This window comes from Citrus sinensis, chromosome 7, assembly GCF_022201045.2.
Source record: "Citrus sinensis cultivar Valencia sweet orange chromosome 7, DVS_A1.0, whole genome shotgun sequence".
Taxonomy (NCBI): Eukaryota; Viridiplantae; Streptophyta; class Magnoliopsida; order Sapindales; family Rutaceae; genus Citrus; species Citrus sinensis.
The window spans coordinates 10028562-10045164 of record NC_068562.1 but is presented as its reverse complement, the minus strand read 5'-3'; the positions used below and the strand labels follow the sequence as shown (position 1 = coordinate 10045164).

The window sequence follows — 16603 nt, the reverse complement described above, 5'->3', positions numbered from 1 at the left end:
AAAATTACAATTATTTTCAGAACCGAACAATAATTAAAGGATACGAGACAAGCAAATCCACAACCCTGTTCTTTGATTGTCGAAGATTCGCTTCAAAAATTAGTATTTTTTAGTTGCTGGAAAAAAGGGAAAAAAAAAGAACACAGTTACACAAACCAGAACCAAATTGCTTCTAGAATCCAGATTGCTTTAGTTTAGTTCAACAAAATTTCAAATACAAAACATATAACTTCAACTCCAGGTTCTAAAACAAATACAAAAGCTGCGAAATCCACCCCCACATGCCACAGAACACAGCCGCGAAATCCACCCCCTTTTGCTGGCCGCGACAGAGTGAGAGATGAGACGAGTGATGCTGATGCTGATGCTGATGAGTGATGAAACAAACACAGGCAGACCGTGAAGGTGATGACAGCCACGCCGTGAAGGATCTGATTTGAAGAAGAGAAATTACAAGAGAGTTGAAGAGAGAGTGAGAGAGATTGAGTGAGAAACGGGTGAGAGAGATTGAGAGAGGAACAGTCGAATAGATGAGAGATTGAGAGGAGAAGTTGAAGAGAGTGAGAGATCGAGAGAGGAACGAGTGAGAGAGATTGAGATTTGAGAGAGGAATGAACGAATGAGAGATTGAGAGGGCTAGGGTTTTTTTTTTAATTTTTCTATTTATATTTAATAATTTTAAAAAAATTAATATTAAAATAAATAATATCCGGATTCGGGTTCCGGATTTGCGGGTTCACCTGAAACCGGATTCAGACCCAGAAGTATGCGAGTTCTGAAAAATCTATCCGGATTCCACATAAAAATTTTTCCGGCGCGGTTTGAACCCGGATCAGATTTTCTGGGTTCAGTCCGGGTCCGATCCGAGTCCGGGTTTGGTTGCCATCCCTATTTGCGCGTGTCAGGAATCAAAAAATAAAATTATGTTTTTCCTCTCTCTTGCGGATCATAACAGAGTGTTAAGAGCTTCACTTCATGAAAGCATGAATCATTAGAGTCAATGGAAGTGGAGACAATCGAACGGTGATTGATTAATATGGAATATATATGGCAATTGTCTCTTGTTTTCTTTATTTATTTAACAAATTAATTTTAATATTCAAACAATAGTTAACCAACCATATGAAGATCTAAAGTACGAACAGTAGCTCTATGTTTGTAGAAATAGAGAGCTAATACTCTATAACATCAAGGATTGATGGTGTTTGGGAGTTGGGAAAATGGAAGAGAAAGTAATAGAAACGTACAATACGAGTTGCAGGTTCTATCAGCCTACACGAGCTAGAAGTTGTTGCGGAAGCGCGGGGTTGAGCAATTACCAATATTCTGGTAACTGCGACTTTTAGAGAAATATAAATGTGGTGTAAACAAATATAAAGAAAATAGGACACAATAATTTACGTGGTTCTGCATAATGCCTACGTCCACGGGCAAAGACTGGAAGATAATTTCACTAACAAATGGGAATTTACAAAGTGGAAAAAACTCACAAAACCCACAACCCCAATACACCCAAATGAAACCTCACTAGAACACTCAAATGGAAGCTCTCTCAAATTTCTCAAAGAGATCACTTACAATGGTCTCTACTTCTCTCAAATTGGGATGCATCAAGCTCTAAACTCTCATTTCTATTTATAGCCAACCGTATAGCACTGTTCAAACCACGTTACTATTCAAACCGCATTACTGTTCACTGTGTACAAACCGTGTGTACTGTTTCTTAGTAATATGCCCTAAAGGCCAATCGAATGGTGTTTGTTTGTTTAGGGAATTATTGTATTTGAATAGCATTTTGATATTTATAAAATGGCAAAGTTATCAACATTCATAAATTTAATTTAATGAATATAGTCCAAGAAGTAAAATAGTTAAGGAACACATTCTCGAGTTTGTTGAGAATATGAAACGTGCATCCTTTGTACTATACTTCTAAAATAGTTCCTAGTGGTGGATTTATGATTGGACATTATAAATTCCTATAAACACCAGTTTGTGTTATGACTCCTTATGGTATGTGATACTAAAATAGATGGTGAGTTTCATATCATTGACATGAGATGTCAAGTCAAATACATAGGTACTTGTTGAGAGAACGAGTTTACTGAACTTGACCAAATATAGTAAGCCATATGGTTTTGAGTGTTAATGGCTTATTATACATTGTAATAGACACTATGTTTAGTAATGGTCTTTAGACCTGAGGCATAACAGATGTCTTATACATAGACATCTCTTATATGTGAAAGCATAATGATTGATTCCTAATCAAGGAAGAGATCTAGCAATAGCTGTCATGGTTGGCTATGTATGAAGACAAGTGTATGGCCAATATGGAATTCATCACTTTGTAATATACAAAAAGGATGTCCCTATGAGATAATATGAATTGGCATGAGAAATCCTTGGCCAAGGTGAAATATATTTGAAGGAGTTCAAATTATATTTTCATGCCAAGTTCATTTAGATTTATTTTGAGATAAAGCATAACTGCTTAACATAATAAACCATATGCCGTGTTTTTCTTTGGACATGGATGATGAAGAGACCAAGACATAGAGATACAATGGAATAGGTTCTATAGATCCAACAATTCTTGTTATTTGGATAGTTGTGATATACTGCTAGGTGTCACTCATGACTTGTAGAAACCTTAAGATTAATATTGGTAAAGCGTATTAGCAATGCATCTTAAGGTCATTAGAAAATTTCTAATTGATGACTAAAGAGTTTAGCATCATTTAATGAATAAAGAGTTATCATTAAAATAGTTCTACTACCTTATAACTAAGAACCTAAAAGGTCACACACCAAATAGAAATGAAAAAGGAGTTACTAGAAAATGAGAAGTTAAATTTCCTAATTTTAGGAAAATTAATATTTATATTATAATTCATTGAGAATGAATATATATATAAATATATCTTAAATATGATTTAAGATAGAAATTTAGATGTTCCATAAATAGTTTAAGGAACAAAATAAATTTCATAAATCCTCAATTAAACATTATGTAATATCGAGCACGTAAAATGATGTTCTGGTTCATATATGATTATGGACTTCTAGACCAATTTTGGGTTTAGAATTTTGGGCTTTTATTGGATCTAATATGGATTAAGAGAAAGCATTAGAACATGTCACAAAAGAAGCCCACATTCAACCATTTGATTTGATCAAAATGAGATTAATTAATTAATTACGAAATTAATTAATTTAGCTATTTATTTATTTGATTAAATAAAATATTGAAATGATAAGATCACTTTCAATAAATAATGGCTAAGTGGGTGGGTCTAGCACATGATAATGTTTGGTGCCATTATTGGAGATAATGGTGGCTTTATTTGGTGGAATGAATCATCATGAACTAGCATTCATGTTTCTTCATTATCTCTCTCATTTCTAAACGAAATTTCGAGATTCCAAATCCTATGAACTCCTAGAACATTTCTAAGTGTGGAATGACTAGAGGCATCACAATTGGGGTGCTTAAAGGATCTCAGATCGTGGCAAAACAGAAGCTGTTCGTGCAGAGCTCTATTTTCTGGACAGTGTTCGTAGCTTACTGTTTTCAGTCATTTTCTCCTACTTCACGAAGTCTTTTTTTAAACTACAAGTGAGTTAATTAAACTTCAATCTTTCCTCTTGATTTTCGTTTTTGAATGAAGTCGATCTGAGGTTTCTAGAGCTTCCGCCATCTGTTTTAATTTTACTGTGCAAAAGTTGCGTTATTAGGAACCTCATGGACAAATGTTGTCCTTCACTGTTGACCCTATTTTTTTTATTTTTTATTTTTAACAGAAGCTATAAAAGAGGGACAAGATGAATCAAGTGAAGTGAAAGCGTATAAAACATATTTAGATAAGTGACCCTCCATGCTCTATTCATAAAAGAGTTTAAAGAATAATAGTAGAAATAGTGAAAATTTAAAGAATATTTTTAAGTGTGATTGTGATAGTTTTATTGTAAAATAATTCCACTAATTTAAAAAAAAAAACTATTCAAACCGCGTTACTGTTCACCGTGTACAAACTGTGTGTACTGTTGATTGTATTTTTTTTATTTTTTATTTTTAACAATTCTCTACCTCGGCGAAATTTTTTTAAAATCTGAGCCGACTATCAACAAACCATCCTCCAGTCTCTGCCTTCTCCGTCTGCTTTCAAACTTATAAGATATTGGTTAAGTTTAGACAATGCTCAAACTTGATTGCTGCCACTAACTTGGTTAATTTGCAAACCCAATTTTCTTTTCCAGCAACCTTGAATCCATCTGGCTGAGTCATGTAAATTTTCTCTTCCAAATCACCCTGTAAAAATGTAGTTATTACATCAAGCTGAACTAGTTCAAGATCAAATTACGCAACCATGGCTACCAAAATTCAAATAAACGAGTGTTTCACAACTAGAGAAAATACTTCATTGTAGTTTATTCCTTCCTTCTGAGCATAACCATTCGCTACCAATCTAGCCTTGTATCGAATTTCATTTTTACAAGGAAATCCTTCCTTTTTCGCATATACCCATTTGCACCCAATTGCCTTCTTTTCCTTGGGCAGTGCATCTAACTCCCAAGTTTCATTTTTGTAAAGAGACTGCATTTCTTCATTCATTGCTTTCTTCCACTGTATACTTTCTAGGTTACTTACTGCTTCTCTGTAAGTGGAAGGAACATCATCATCTATAATTGGAAGTGCATAGGCCACCATATCAACAAAGCGAGCAGGTCTGCAAATCTCTGTGTGTGACCTTCTATATGCAATTAACTCTTGTTGTTGTGAAGGTTCCTGGGTCAGAACCTCTTCATCATCTTCAGTCGATGGGGAATCACTATTCGTCTCATCGACATCAGCTGGATCGGATTTAATTTTTTCAAACTCCACCTGCTGCAAAGTGCTACTGGTCTTGTCATCTTCTTGAGAATCTTTTTGTTTCAACATGGCTGATTCAGTAAAAGTTACATCTTTGCTGAAGATAATATTTTTCCTAATAGGACACCAAAGACGGTATCCTTTTACTCTACCAGTTATACCCACGAACAATACTTTCTTTGCTCTTGGGTCTAACTTAGATTCCTTTAAATGATAATAAGCAGTGGAACTAAAAACATGTAAAGAATCATAATCAGTAGCAGGATTACCAATCCACATCTCTATGGGTGTTTTGCCCTCAATTGCAGTTGATGGCAAACGATTGATCAAATGGCACGCATATACAACTGTCTCAGCCCAAAACTCTTTGCCCAATCCAGCATTGGACAACGTACACTGAACATTCTCCAGTATAGTTCAGTTCATGCTTTCTGCCACCCCATTCTGTTGTGATGTATCTCGAACAGTAAAGTGTCGCACAATGCCCTCATCTTGGCATATTTGTAGAAATTGATCATTCTTGTACTCACCACCATTATCTGACCGAAGTCTTTTGACCTTTCGACCAGTCTGAGTCTCGATCATATTCTTTCATTTTAGAAATATGCCCAAAACTTCATTCTTATTCTTCATCAAATACACCCACATTTTCTTGAATAATCATCAACAAAAGTAACAAAATAATGCATACCTCCTAAAGAAGCTGTTTTGGTAGGTCCACATACATCACTGTCAACATAGTTCAGAATTCTTTTTATATCATGAATTACCGAACCAAACTTTTCCCTTGTCTGCTTGCCTAGAACACAATGTTCACAAAATTTCAATTTGCAAGAATTTGCACCTTTCAATAAGCCTTGCTTCACCAGAGTCTGCAAAGCTTTTTCACCAACATGTCCCAAACGCATATGCCATAACTTGGTTGCTTCTGAATATGCATCTTTTCCAGAAACTGTTGATGCTGATCCAATAACTATACTCCCTTGAAAATAGTACAAGTTATTTCTTCTTGTGCCTTTCATCACTGTCAGTGCACTAGCTACTACCTTCAACAATCCATCGCTCAAAGTAATTGTGAGCCCTTTAGATTCTAGGACTCCTAATGAGATAAGATTTTTATTCAAACTTGGTACGTAGCGAACATCCGTCAAGACTTGGATTGAACCATCATAATTCTTTAATTGGATTGTATCTATTCCCATGGTTTTACAAGCATTGTCATTGCCCGTAAAAACAACTCCACCGTCCAACTCTTTGAAGTTAGAAACCAGCCCTCGTTAGGACACATATGATAGGTACAACCAGAATCCAAAATCCACTCATTTGAATGACATATCAACGTCATGCCAACTAGACTAAAGTCTGAATCTTCACCATGCTCTACTACACATGCATCGGAATTAGCCTTGACCTTTTGTAACTTAGGACAATTCTTTTTCCAATGCTCTTTCTCGCAACAAAAAGCACATTCATCTTTAGCAGGCCTCCCTTTAGACTTGCTTCTTTTTCTAGGTTTACGGCTTTGTGAACGACCTTTCGCTGTCAATGCTTTTGCAACTGTATCTCTGTGATCCTTTCTGTCTTTCTTTCTTGTCTCAGAGTTGTACAATGCACTGCATACAACATCAAATGTGACACTGTCCTTTCCATGAAGTAAAGTGGTGGTGAGATGATCATATTCATCAGGTAGGGAATTTAACAACAACAGTGCCTTATCTTCATCTTCAAATCTCTCATCCAGATTTAGCAAATATGCTAATATCTTATTGAATGAGTTTACATGGTCATTCATTGACATGCCAAGTGCATATGTGAATCGAAAGAGTTTCTTCTTCATATAAAGCCTATTTTCAAGGCTTTTCTTCATATACTTGAACAATACTATATCTGTGAATAATTCCTTATACGTGAACAGTCGTATGCCCCAAACATGAACCTTCGGCTCTGATACCAATTGTTACGGAAGCGTGGGGTTGAGCAATTACCAATATTTTGGTAACTGTGACTTTTGGAGAAATATAAATATGGTGTAAACAAATGCAAAGAAAATAGGACACAATAATTTACGTGGTTCTGCATAATGCCTACGTCCACGGGCAAAGACTGGAAGATAATTTCACTAACAAATGGGAATTTACAAAGTGGGAAAAACTCACAAAACCTACAACCCCAATACACCTAAATGAAACCTCACTAGAACACTCAAATGGAAGCTCTCTCAAATTTCTCAAAGAGCTCACTTACAATGCTCTCTACTTCTCTCAAATTGGGAAGCATCAAGCTCTAAACTCTTATCTCTATTTATAGCCAACCGTATAGCATTGTTCAAATCGTGTTACTATTCAAACCTCATTACTGTTCAAATTGCGTTACTGTTCAAATCGCTTTACTGTTCACCGTGTACAAACCGTGTGTACTGTTGACCGTATTTTTTTTTTTAATAGAAGCTATAAAAGAGGGACAAGATGAATCAAGTGAAGTGAAAGCACAAAAAACATATTTAGATAAGTGACCCTCCATGCTTTGTTTAGAAAATAGTTTAAAGAATAACAGTAGAAATAGTGAAAATTTAAAGAATATTTTTAAGTGTGATTGTGATAGTTTTATTGTAAAATAATTCCACTAATTCAAAAAAAAAATATTCTATAATTTTCTTCTCGTACTAAGTTAAAACATGACATATATTAAATATCTAAAAAGTTGAAAAACTTGGCCATTCGTTCTACATTAATTCCTTGAAAGTCGAAGATATTTTTGGATAAATTGTTGGAATTAGTGGTGTTCGATCAATAATTGTAATTATATTTTTTTAAAATTGAGATAATTTACTTAGTCCTGAAAATTATAAAAATCAGTGATGCTAAACTCGGTCCAAGTATTGGCTTCTTCATTCCAAATAAAAGCCACATTACCTGACGTATTTATATTCAAGTTTTCTTTGGTTCCTCGCCCTTTCTCTGTAATCATCACTAGTATTTATACGAAAATATTTAATTCATAAGAATTTTAATCATATTTCAATAATATTACTCATACAGCTCTTTTTCAATTGAAAATTACTTAACTAATAAAAAATAAATTAATTTATTTCTTATTTTAATTTCAATTCAGTTAAATACTTAAATGAATTATTCTTTTAACAAGTTTTTTTATACCCACTCCATTTTATATTTTATATTTATATTTTAAATTAAACACATTTTAAAAAAAATTATAGGAGTTTAGAGTTATGGAGATATAAACTATATAATAAGAAGAAAATAATATAATAGTTTAGAACTTGTATGTATTTTATAATTAAAAATTTAAAAGAAATATATTTTTAGGTTGAAATTTCTGAGAAAAAAATTAATTTTAACAAATGGATTTATTTTTTGTAAATTAAACTGAATGTATTTTAAAAAATAAAATTTAAAACTGGCGTTGTAAGTATTTTGGTGGAGGTAATGATTGAAAGCTCCACTCATATCCATTTTATCAAATGGTTGGCAAAACAGTCTCTTATGTCAAATTGAAATATTCGCAAGTAATATTTTCCTTTATCAAAGAGGAAGCATGAAACCTTGAGCGAAGATTAATGGAGAAAATAGGAGAACATGTAGACAAATAAGATTAATGAAAAGAATTTTGCCTACAATACAAGAGACTTGTTTGTTGCTGTTAAATTGCTCTTGACTCCAGGTTCAAAAAACAACCATAACTACTAATACTCTTACACTCTATTATTGAAGTTATTCACTATGAAGATTAGAATTTCATCACCTGTCAAAGAAAAGAAAATTAATTAAAAATTTTCTTTTGATGAACCTTGATAGTATTATAGAAGCTTTATTGAATAAACATAAAAAAGATACGTCTAATTAGGGGAGGACATAATCAACCTTACCCCTAAAAGCAAACTACATACAAACCAACAAAAACATAAAAGAGAACGAAAAATACATGCATGCAAATTAAAGAAATAGAGAAACAAACATGAGTAAGAACAACAACAAAACATATTAACAAAACTGGTATGAAGGATAACCGTTCAAGTCTCTGAAAAGGATAGCAAGTAATGGAGGGGCAGAATCAATTTAAATTTGATTGTCTTATACATCTGCCTCCAACATTTCTAAGTAATGAGTCTCTAATTTTTAAGAGCTTTTTAACAATTTCTTTTGCATTGATTCTCTGCTCAGGAGATTCCACAGTGCACGCCATAGCCAAATTGAAGACAAATGACACACATTGCTCTTTTGCGACAAAATGTATGTCCTCCTGACTTAGTAAATTAGCATCAACAACTTCCATAGTGGAAATGAGTAGCCAATCATTAACCCAATGCTTTAATGTCATTTCTCCATTAAAAATTTCATCTGTGGGTTTCTTCCCAGTAAAAGTTTCCATTAACATAATCCCGAAACTATAAACATCTCCATTTGCGGATACTCGTCCTTCTCTTCCATACTCTATGAATTGCAATAGTTACATAGTAAGATATATCATTAATAAGAATTTCCTCATCTAATGAAGATCGTGAAACATAAATAACTTATTAGGAAGTTTACAAGAAATAGAAAATTTTTATATTGACAAACCTGGTGCCATATAGCCTATTGTGGCAAGTGTTTGTGTTTGAGTCATAGATTGATATTCTCCAATTAACAATTTTGCGATGCCAAAATCACTCAAATGAGCAACCATATTATTGTCTAATAATACATTGCTGGGCTTTAAGTCACAATGAATTATTGGAGCTGAATAACCAAAGTGCAGATATTCCAAAGCTGATGCAACATCTATCATTATGTTCAATCTTTGAAAAATATCCAAAATGCAGTTACTTGAATACAAATACTTCTCCAAACTTCCATGAGGCATGTATTCTAATACTAATGCTTTAAACTCTTCATTTGAACAACTGCTAATAACTTTGATAAGGTTTCGATGGCGAATATTTTTCATCATTTCACATTCAACATCAAAACTCTCAAACGCTCTTCCACATTGCAAATTGAAAACTTTCACTGCAACCTCCATCCTGTCCCCAAGTCTTGCCTTATAAACAGAGCCAAAACCCCCTTTGCCGATTAGATTGTTTTCACTAAATTCGTCTGTTGCTCGAAAGAGTTCTAGGTATGAAAATGTTCTCCACGTTGCTACTAGTGGCATATTAGCATCATTCGATGGACGTTTTCCTCTCTGTTGATATCTTAGGATCAACAAAATGACTACTATCATAAATGTAGTACTCAATGGCAAGACAATCCGGAGGAGAAGAGAATTTTTCCATGATGTATGGTGGATGCTAGTTTTGCATGGCGGGACTTGTAAATTGGGTGAACCACATAATAATTCATTTCCCTCAAATGATTCAGCTGAGAAGTTTCCAAAAGATCCTCCCCTAGGGATTTCTCCTTCGAGCTTGTTGAAAGAAAGATTTAGATTTTCAAGATATGAGAGTTTCTCTAAAGATGCAGGAATTGCCCCAGAGAGATTATTATTGGACAAATTTAAGAATTTCAAACTTATCAAATCACCAAATGAATCAGGAATCGATCCTTGCAATCTATTATATCCTAAGAAGAGATATTCTAGATTTTTTAGGCCTCCAATTTCTGTTGGGATAACGCCTGAAAAATTATTCATCGAAAAATCAATTCCAATCAAAACCTTCAAATTTCCAATCTCTAATGGGAGTGGGCTAGTCAAAAAATTTGATGAAAAGTTGAGGTTCAAGATATCCTTAAGGTTCCAAAAAGTTAAGGGAACAGAAGTTAACTTATTGGAACCCAACGACACTATCCTCAGAGAAGTCAGATTACTGAAGCATGCAGGGAGTGATCCAGAAAGCTTATTCCCATCTAAATCCAATCTATACAGTTCAGCCAAATGACAAATATCATCTGGGATTGATCCTTCTAATTTGTTATCTTCAAGACCCAAACCTTGAAGCTTTTGTAATTTGCTCAGAGTAATTGGAATTGATCCATTCAATTTATTGCCCCCTAAATTAACGATTGTCGAGTTGGTCAAGTTGCTGATCTCTTCAGGGATGCCACCACTAATGTTACAATTGTACATGCGAAAATCTTCCAAAGAATGAGAAAGATTACCTACAGACGTCTTAGGAAGAATGCCATCTAGTGGATTATTTGATAAGTAAATAAGTGTTAAAGACTTGCAATTTGACATCGAGGATAGAAAGCCCAATTCTGGAGTTGAAGATGTCAAATAATTATCACCTAAATTAAGCTGCTCAAGGTTTCTTAAGTTGCCAAATGTGTTGGGAATAAAACCGGAGAATGAGTTCTCTTCCAAAAATAGCTGAGAGAGCTTAGAAGCATTAAAGATGAAATGAGGAATTATGCCATTGAAATTATTACCCCATAAATAAAGGATTTCAAGATTTGGAAGTTGAGTGTCTCCAATGGACGAAAGACATCCCGAGAGAGAATTGCCATCAAGGTCAAGAATTTTGAGTGTTGACACATTGAAGATTGCAGTTGGGACAATACCAACTAATTTGTTACCAGCAAGGTTCAACTCTTCCAGATTTCGGAGATTACTGATTTCAGGTGGTATCTTCCCTGTATTTTAAAAGAATTATATTTAGATTATTTTTCAAATAATAAATTATATCTAAAAACGGACGCGATTTAATAATAAAGGGTATCATTTATACACTACACAATTATTACAAGTACTAACACACAAGAAAAGCCACTCATGAAGTATTGAAAAGCTACATACCGTCAATGCTTTGTTAGTTATATACAAATTGCTGCACATATTCTTTTTCTTTTATTTTTATATTTATTTTGGGTAAACTATGGGTAAAATATATATGTGATTTAAGTGTAGATAAATTGCACGGTAAATTAAAAGGGAGGGTTAAGTATTAATAGTGCACATTTAGAGCAGTTACGAGAGAAATGTAACAAAATATATTTGATTAATATTTGTAAAAATTTGTAGGTAAAACATATATGCAATTTAAATAAGCAATAGGTGAGAGATAGATAGATTATGTGGTTAAAACGAATCAAAAGATCAAATTGTGTGGTGAAAAGTAAAAAAGCCTAAATTGTTGGCTGCAACTATTAAAGTAAATCAAGCCCCTGTGATAGCCAATCAAAAAAAAAAAAAGTAGTATTTCAGTTACAACAAGATAAAATAAATTAATTTAGTAAAATAATTTCTTTTCAAATTTCTCCTATTAACATAGTCTCAGACTCTCAAGTAACTTTGACGCTAATCAACTCATTTGTGAATAAATTGTGGCGACACGGAAAAGAAAAATTTAATAATTAATAGAGGGCACCGGTCATTGCACTTTTTATGTGATTAATTATCAAGTGCTCGACAGCAAGCCTATGTCATGAGTAGTGAGTACTGTAATTTAAACTGAATAAATTACTGCGACAAGGAAAAGAAATGTTTTTTGTAAGCACCGGGAAACTCAATTCGAATAGAACTTTCAATGGGTCCGTGGGTCAAGGAAGCGAAACTCGGCTCGGCCGATTCGAAGTTATCATCGTTTAGCTCAAGTTTTCCAAAATTGAAATGCTAAACATTAAATTTATTTATGAGTAAATCAACAATTTCTAATTTTCCTACTAACTAAGAAAATTTATACATTGAAAAATGATCATACAAATCTGTTTTTGACTATTATATATTTATACCATTTGACTTTAATAACTACGAAAATTTGAATCCAACGGTTTAAAATAATTGCAAATAATTTTTTTTTCAAAATATAATAAATGCAAGTATTTTAAATATAAAAATATAAATTAGATTATTTGTCTCAAAGCATTTTGTTGATACTGGTAGATAAGCATAAATAAACACTTTTATGTCATGAAATGAATATGCGTAACTAGAATTTTTTAAATACAAGTTTCAGTTTAATTATTATATGTAGATAAAATGTTAACAAAGTATTACATTTATATTTTTACAAAATAATTATAAGTATTATTAATTCCAATAGTCACATCATTGTGTAAATAAAATAACATAGTGAAAGAAACAACATATTTTAATATTAATTTAAATTAATAATGTAAAACTTATATGAAGATAAGAATGTATTTTGGAACTAAATTTATAGTCTATTTTCTATGTGCTACTACAATGAATATATGAATTCTTATCGCAGTAAAATGTTTTATGATTTCACGTGCTATTTCATATGTATTTTAAAAGAATTATAATCAAATTTGTTTCAAAGAATAATAATACATAAAAGCATATACACATTTGACGCCACTCATCCCTAAAAGCCTATGTCGGGGGATGTAAGTGTTCGACCGTGTGTAATCAAGCCCGAATCCCAAGTAAAATAAGTACACAGCAAGCCTAAGTCATGAGTACTGTACTTCTCCTCTCATTTTAACTATTATTTCAGTAAAATAATTTTTTTTCAAGTCTATTTTTCATATTTTCCATGTAAAATATTTTATGAAGCTGTCACACGTGCATATCATTAGTAAGACACTAACATAGCTGTCATGATAATTTTTGAGAAATCCAAATTCACGAATGAAGAAAGATTTTTGATTTATTCCACGTGTTTTTATACTTTTTTTAGATGCTAATTTTTTTTTGCATAAACACAGATTAATTTCTAATAAAAAACGAGATAATGTTAAATAGTAATAACAACACATCCTCCTATGAGAATTTATAATGAGAGAAGTGAAATATTTTAGTTGAGAAGCAAAACATGTCACACTGACATGTTGTAAGGGAAGTCACCTGTTAAGTTATTAAATGGAAGTTCCAAATTTAATAGAGAAAAGCAATTTGTAGATAGATGAAGGAGTGATACCGGTTAAAAAATTTTCATCCAGCTCTAAGAACCCCAATCCTGTAAGATTTCCCAACTCCCGTGGAATTGCTCCTGCAAATTACACATGTGCAAACAATTTGATCACTAATAGTCGATCCGCGGATGCTATTATTATTATAACATGTGTAAGTGTTCGACCGTGTGTAATAGGTAACACACCAAGCCTAAGTCTTGAGTACTGTATGCTAGCTTTAGTATGCTTTTGTTATTGAGTGATGATACAGCCACAAACTTTTGTACAAACTTATCTTGTACATACTGATATGTCATTAATTCATTGGTTGAATGAAAAAATAAAATAATAAAAATAAATCATGTGGGCTAAGAGATATTTAATTCAACCAATGAATTAACGCCACATCAGTTTGTACAAAATAAGTTTGTACAAGAATTTGTGGCTATATCATTACTCTTAGTTATTTATATATAAATTGCTATAACCTAATTCGGAAGGTTAAGAAATTATCAAACGTGTGGTGAAAATAAAAGCCTATTATTATGACAGGTGTAAGTGCTCGACCGTGTAATCAAGCCCAAAGCCCAAGTAGAATAAGCACACAGCAATAATCTCTTCTAGCCTATTTTTCATATTTATCAGCTGAAATACTAAGGAGTGCCAGTTCTCAAGACTTTTTTCAAAATTTTCAATTGAAAAACTTAAATATCGGCCGCTGTTGACCGCCGTTGACTTTTGTTGACCGCTACTATTGACCGTCTTTTATTTATATTAAATTATATTAAATAGTTTAGTATATTAAATTATTTTATATTTATATTAAACATAAATCATGAATTGTTTTATAACTTTTTGAAATTAAAAAAATTGGTATTAATATTAAATTATATTTTATTACTAATATAGATAATTTAGTATTTAAGATAAAAGATAAATTTGTTCAAAAAAAAAATTGTAATTCATTTCCTTATCAAATTTTATGTTAAATCAAACAATGAAATTTAATTTCACTATTCTCTTTCACTCATTTCTTCTCCTTTCCCCTCTATTCCACTCTTTTTCTCTCCTCCCCTTTCTTAAAATCAAACACTACCTAAAGATTCCAATGCAGACTCATGTGGAATTTCTCCTGCAAATTTGATTCCCCAGCTCATAGTTGAAAATAAAAATAAAAACAAAAGAATTTATTGCCTGAGGAATGTCATAATAACAATTAATTCTTCAACTATATAAGAATTGCAAAAAGTTGAAAATCATACATGTGCAAACTGTATTATGGAACATTATTCAAACTACAACTTGTGGAACAATTTTCATAATTAAACCACGTGATCATACGCACCTTGGAGTCTGTTACTGCCAAGAGATAAATGCTTGAGTTTGGTCAAATTCCCGATTTCTTTTGGTAGGGCTCCTGAGAAATCATTTAATGACAAACTTAATTTTGAAGGAATTATAATCAGGTTTGCTTCAAAGAATAATGAATTTATAGTCTATTTTATATGTTCTACTACAATGAATATATGAATTCTTATTGCAGTAAAATATTTCTGATTTCATCCGTATTTTGAAAGAATTGTATTCAGATTTGTTTCAGAGAATAAATAATACATAAAAACATATACACTTTTGACGCCACTCATCCGTACATCATTGCTAGCTTTAGTATGCTTTAGTTATTTATATATAAATTGCTATAACCTAATTGGGAAGGTTAAGAAATCATCATGTGTGGTGAAAGTAAAAGCCTATTATTATAACGGGTGTAATCAAGCCCAAAGCCCAAGTAAAATAAGCACACACAGCAAGCCCATGTCATGAGTTCTGTACTTCTCCTCTCTTTCTAACTCTTATTTCAGTAAAATAATTTCTTCTAGCCTATTTTTCATATTTATCCGCTGAAATACTATGGAGGGCCAGTTCTCAACACTTTTTTCAAAATTTTCAATTGGAAAACTTTAAATACTAAGTTGACTTTTTAGCACATGAACAATTTCTTATTTTCAAAGCTACTAACCTTCAAGATATTATAAATTCCAAGACTGAACATCATCATCAGTTAAGATAAAATATTATGCGATTGACGACTAAAAATTTATGTCATAATTGCAGTGAAGATGTAACTCTTTAAGATTAATAAAATTGTTGATTCCTTTTGGTATGGTGCTTGTTAAGAAATTATGTATCACTGATGACATCTTTAGAGATAATTAGTGATTCCATGTAAAATATTTTATGAAGTTGTCACATGCATATCATTAATGAAGCATACTTGTCAAGATTATTTTTGAGAAATCCAAATTCAGTAAAGAAGAAAGATTAACAATTTATTCCACGTGTTTTTAATTTTTTTAAATGCTGCAGAATTTTGAATTAACACAAACTAATTTCTAATAAAAAACGGAATAATGTTAGATAATGGTAACGACACATCCTCGTATGAGAATTTATAATGAGAGACTTGAAATCTTTTAATTAAGAAGCGGAAGATGGCTCATATATATATATATATATATATATATATCATAAAGAAAGTTACCGGTCAAGTTATTCTCGAACAGTTGTAACCTCTCCAATTTTGTAAGATTCCCCAATTCCCGTGGAATACCTCCTGCAAATTAAGTACATTTATATATGCGCAAACAATTTGATCACTCATATTTGGGGGAAAAAAAAAAGAAGAATTTATTGGCTGACGAATATCGTAATAACAATTTACTCTTCATTTATATAAGAATTAGGCTGACAAGAATAAGAATGAAACATCATTCATTTTCATTGACTTAATTGGGAGCTTCAAGATGGAAGTGGCAATATGACAAAAGAAAATTACAAAACATTTTTTTTAATTTTTATCTGCATAAATTAAAGAATGAAATGAGTGAGGGGAGACATGGAGCTTTATCTCTATCTGAAAGAAAAACAATAAATC

At 32.2% G+C, this 16603-nt stretch overlaps 1 protein-coding gene across 1 annotated transcript in view; it reads right to left on the bottom strand.

Annotated features, from left to right (window-relative positions):
- LOC107176192 (receptor kinase-like protein Xa21) overlaps positions 1–16603 on the bottom strand; it is a 36765-nt gene that overhangs the window by 19117 nt on the left and 1045 nt on the right. The window contains exons 3-6 of the mRNA XM_052431258.1: positions 16211–16282; positions 15014–15085; positions 13695–13766; positions 9992–11445 (exon numbers count right to left, since the gene is read on the bottom strand). Coding sequence (XP_052287218.1) covers positions 9992–11445; positions 13695–13766; positions 15014–15085; positions 16211–16282 — 1670 coding nt within the window. The remainder of the gene's footprint in view (positions 1–9991; positions 11446–13694; positions 13767–15013; positions 15086–16210; positions 16283–16603) is intronic.